General features: G+C 48.8%; 1 protein-coding gene across 7 annotated transcripts in view; it reads left to right on the forward strand.

Annotated features, from left to right (window-relative positions):
- The first annotated feature begins 9 nt into the window (after positions 1-9).
- Kiaa1551 (KIAA1551 ortholog) overlaps positions 10-3,108 on the forward strand; it is a 25,439-nt gene continuing 22,340 nt past the window's right edge. For 4 of the 7 annotated variants that reach the window (XM_023716260.1, XM_023716265.1, XM_023716261.1 and 1 more), the window contains exons 1-2: positions 10-358; positions 2,758-2,851. Coding sequence is in view for 1 of the 7 variants with exons in the window: in XM_023716266.1 (XP_023572034.1) it covers positions 699-717; positions 2,758-2,851 (113 nt within the window). In the remaining 6 variants the exon portion in view is untranslated. Of the gene's footprint in view, positions 359-683; positions 718-2,757; positions 2,852-3,108 lie in introns of those variants that run through there. The other 3 variants (XM_023716263.1, XM_023716266.1, XM_023716264.1) reach the window with 3 other exon arrangements.

Below are 3,108 nucleotides of genomic sequence, written 5' to 3' on the forward strand. Positions count from 1 at the left end.
TTGGGGGTCCGTGGGAAGTCGTGGGTGTTGGTTCCGCACCCACGTCCACTTTCCAGAAGGCTTTCGTTGTCTTTATCCCCTCCCCGTGCAGTGGGGATTCACCTACACCCCCATCCCAAAAAAAAAAAGGAAATGTTGCTGCTCTTCTAACTTCAGAAGTGGTGATTTGGGGCGAATTCATAAGTGCGCCACTGAGTAGGCTCCCTCGACTTAAGGAACTTTTATGCGGCTGAGTGCGCCGTGTTAATCATAAAACACTTCTTGCCGTCCTTAGGACAAGGAAAACACGCCGTGGAAGCCTGGCTTGCTTGAAAGTACCTGGGAACAAGCGCAGTGGCTAAAGAGCAAAGGATTGAAGGTAACTTACATCAGCTCCCTGATTGAACGAGGTAGTTACACTGCACCGTGGAGGGTTTCATTACGGAATGAAGTTACTAATTCAATGAATCATCATAGGCTAATAATTTTAAAACCTGTAGGACAGTGTATCTGACGACAGAGCTTGAGAAGTATTGTTGGGGTAGTACCGCGAATTGATTTGCTCCTCAGGGAGGAAATGAATTTTTGCTAGCCCTGGGACCAAACCTGGAGCCTCTGCTAAGGCAGAGCCCGGGTGAGGTGGCGGAAGGGGTCAGAGGAAGGGTGTTGTCTCTCTCTTTTTTTTTTTTTTTTTCTCCTCCGAACGGAGGATTGAACTCATGCCCTTTCGCTTGCCAGGTAAGCACTTATTCTACTGAGCTATCTCCCGGGGCCCCAAGGATGTTGTCTCGATCATTCTAACTTGGGCTTTAATTACTGCTGGCACCTGGGGCAGTGTGCAATTTTAGGGCTGAGCACCCTCCTTGGAGAGCCATTCCTCCACAGCCCTAGCGATTGTCCCTGGGGCCTTCCTCCCACACCACAGAGCTTGCCTCAGGAGTCCCCAAGTGATGAGGCCTCTGGCCCTACCATCACCTCAGATCTAAACTACAGCTTTCTATGCAATCTCAGGAGAGTTAACTTTTATTGCAGTTTCGTCTGCAAAGTGGGGATCACAGCAGTGTTTGCCCTGTGAGATTGGTTTGAGGCCAGCTGAGGCAACTTGGTGGCTTAGTCCTTAATCTAGAATTGGATTTATTTCGCTGCGAAGGCCCTTGGTCCAGTCTCCCAGTACTCGCCAAGTAAAAACACCATAGCAGGTACATGCTGAGTGCTTTAATTTTAACCGCTAAGATATTCATATTAGTCCTGTGGGAAATTCTGGATGCTCATTTAAGCCATGAACCATCTTCCTGTTTGTGAAACCCACTCATGTCTGACCTCCCGGTCTTTTGGTCAGTGTTCACCCCAGCAGGTTTTGCCTGCAGGCTTGCTAGTGGTCTGCACTCTTGTGAATTCCCTGGCCCAGCAGGTATACCCCCAAGTGCTGTTCTTCTGTTTCTTGGGAAAGGGGCAGGAATCTTGCTTAAAATCTAGGTAATATTGCAGCAGGCACTCCCGTGGGCAGGGAGTCTTGTCTAATCACCTTTCAGATGTGGTTATGAAAGTAAAACTACCCTCCATTCTGCTTGGGGGAGTGAGGCCTGAGGGTTGTTGAGTTGGGGCAACTTTGGGGCTTAAAAGGGGTGGAGGTGGAGCTCAGCAGCCGAGCTTTTGCCTGGGACCCAGGATGCTCAATCCCCTGTGCTGGGGCGGGGGAAAAAGTCAGTGAAAATCAAGAAGCGTTTTTTGTTCAAGTGGGCCTGCTTCCAGGCCTTCAAGGACTTGCTTCATCATGGGAAGCAGACCTGGATGGCCTTCAGTTTGAGATAAAAGAACAACAGTTTGTCAGCCCTGGCTGTAGAAGTGTGAGTTTACTGTGAAAGGGGCAGTCTGGGCAACAGCATGAGCACTAGCCGCCTTCTGTCTGGAACTTCTTGCCGGGAATTACTTACCTCCAAGAGCATGGTGGCTTGCCGCGGAGAGGAGATGGAGAGGTAGGTAGCTGTCAGGGCAGAAACTGTGCGTTTTCTGTTCATAGTTATGTAAATAGCTTGAAAGGTTTCTTGGCAATAACTTCAGATTCTCCTGAGGTATATCGAGTTACAGGGCTTAATTTGTAAGTAAAGTCTGATGATTAAAAGGATAGTGTCTTAATTTGTTTGTATGTTTACTTATTTTTTTGGTGGAACCGGGGATTAGAACTAGGGCCCTTGCACTTGCCAGGGAAGCACTTACTCCACTGAGCCATCTCCCTGGCCCCATAGTGTTTTAATTTTGGATATTTGCCTTTGTTTTTTGTTTTGAGTCTTGCTATGTATTTCAAACTGGCCTTGAACTCCCAGCAGTTCTGCCTGCATCAGTTTCCCACATAGTGCAATTATAGGGATGGGCCAGTTGCACACACCCACCCACCCACCCCTGCCTACACCTGTTTGCCTTTTCTAACCAAGAAGACCCTTCCAGGGTGAGGAGCTGTGTCCCCGGAAGCACAGTGCTCGCAGTCTCTGCTCAGCTGAACTGTGGCCAGGCTGCTGTGTCCAGCTGCCGTCCAGCGCATTTCAGAAACACAGATGCTTAAAGTTATACAATTTTATATGTTCAAGATCCACATGCAGTGCAGTGCATATTCGATGAATGAACATGGATTGGTGAAGCAGGGGTGCCTCACCTGTGAACTTACCAGTGCTTAGATAAGTGGCAGGCTCATAGACCATTCCATCCTCAGCGGAAATGCATCTCTAGTCCTGAATGCATAAGCATGAGTAACTAATCACCTAACATGAAAATACTTTACAGGCTGGATGTGGTGCTGCACGCTTCTAATCCCAGCACTCAAAAGAAGGCTGAGGCAGGAGGATTGCTGTGATTTGAGGCCAGCCTGGACTAGAAGGTAAGCCCAAGGCCCACCTGAAAATGCATGGTGAGACCTTGTCTCTAAAAGACAAAAAAATTGGGGCGGGGGAGATGGCTCCGTAGAATAAGCGCTTCCCTGGCAAGCGCAAGGGCCTGAGTTCAATCCCCGATTCTGCCAAAAAAAAAAAAAAAAAACAGCATACAAAAAATACCCTGGTACCACATGCTGCACCAGCCCCACCCCCAGGTGCACTGAACCGGCCACCTGGTGATGCACACCTGTGTTCCCATCCT

The sequence above is a fragment of the Octodon degus genome, unplaced genomic scaffold, assembly GCF_000260255.1.
Source record: "Octodon degus isolate 3935 unplaced genomic scaffold, OctDeg1.0 scaffold00047, whole genome shotgun sequence".
Classification (NCBI taxonomy): domain Eukaryota; kingdom Metazoa; phylum Chordata; class Mammalia; order Rodentia; family Octodontidae; genus Octodon; species Octodon degus.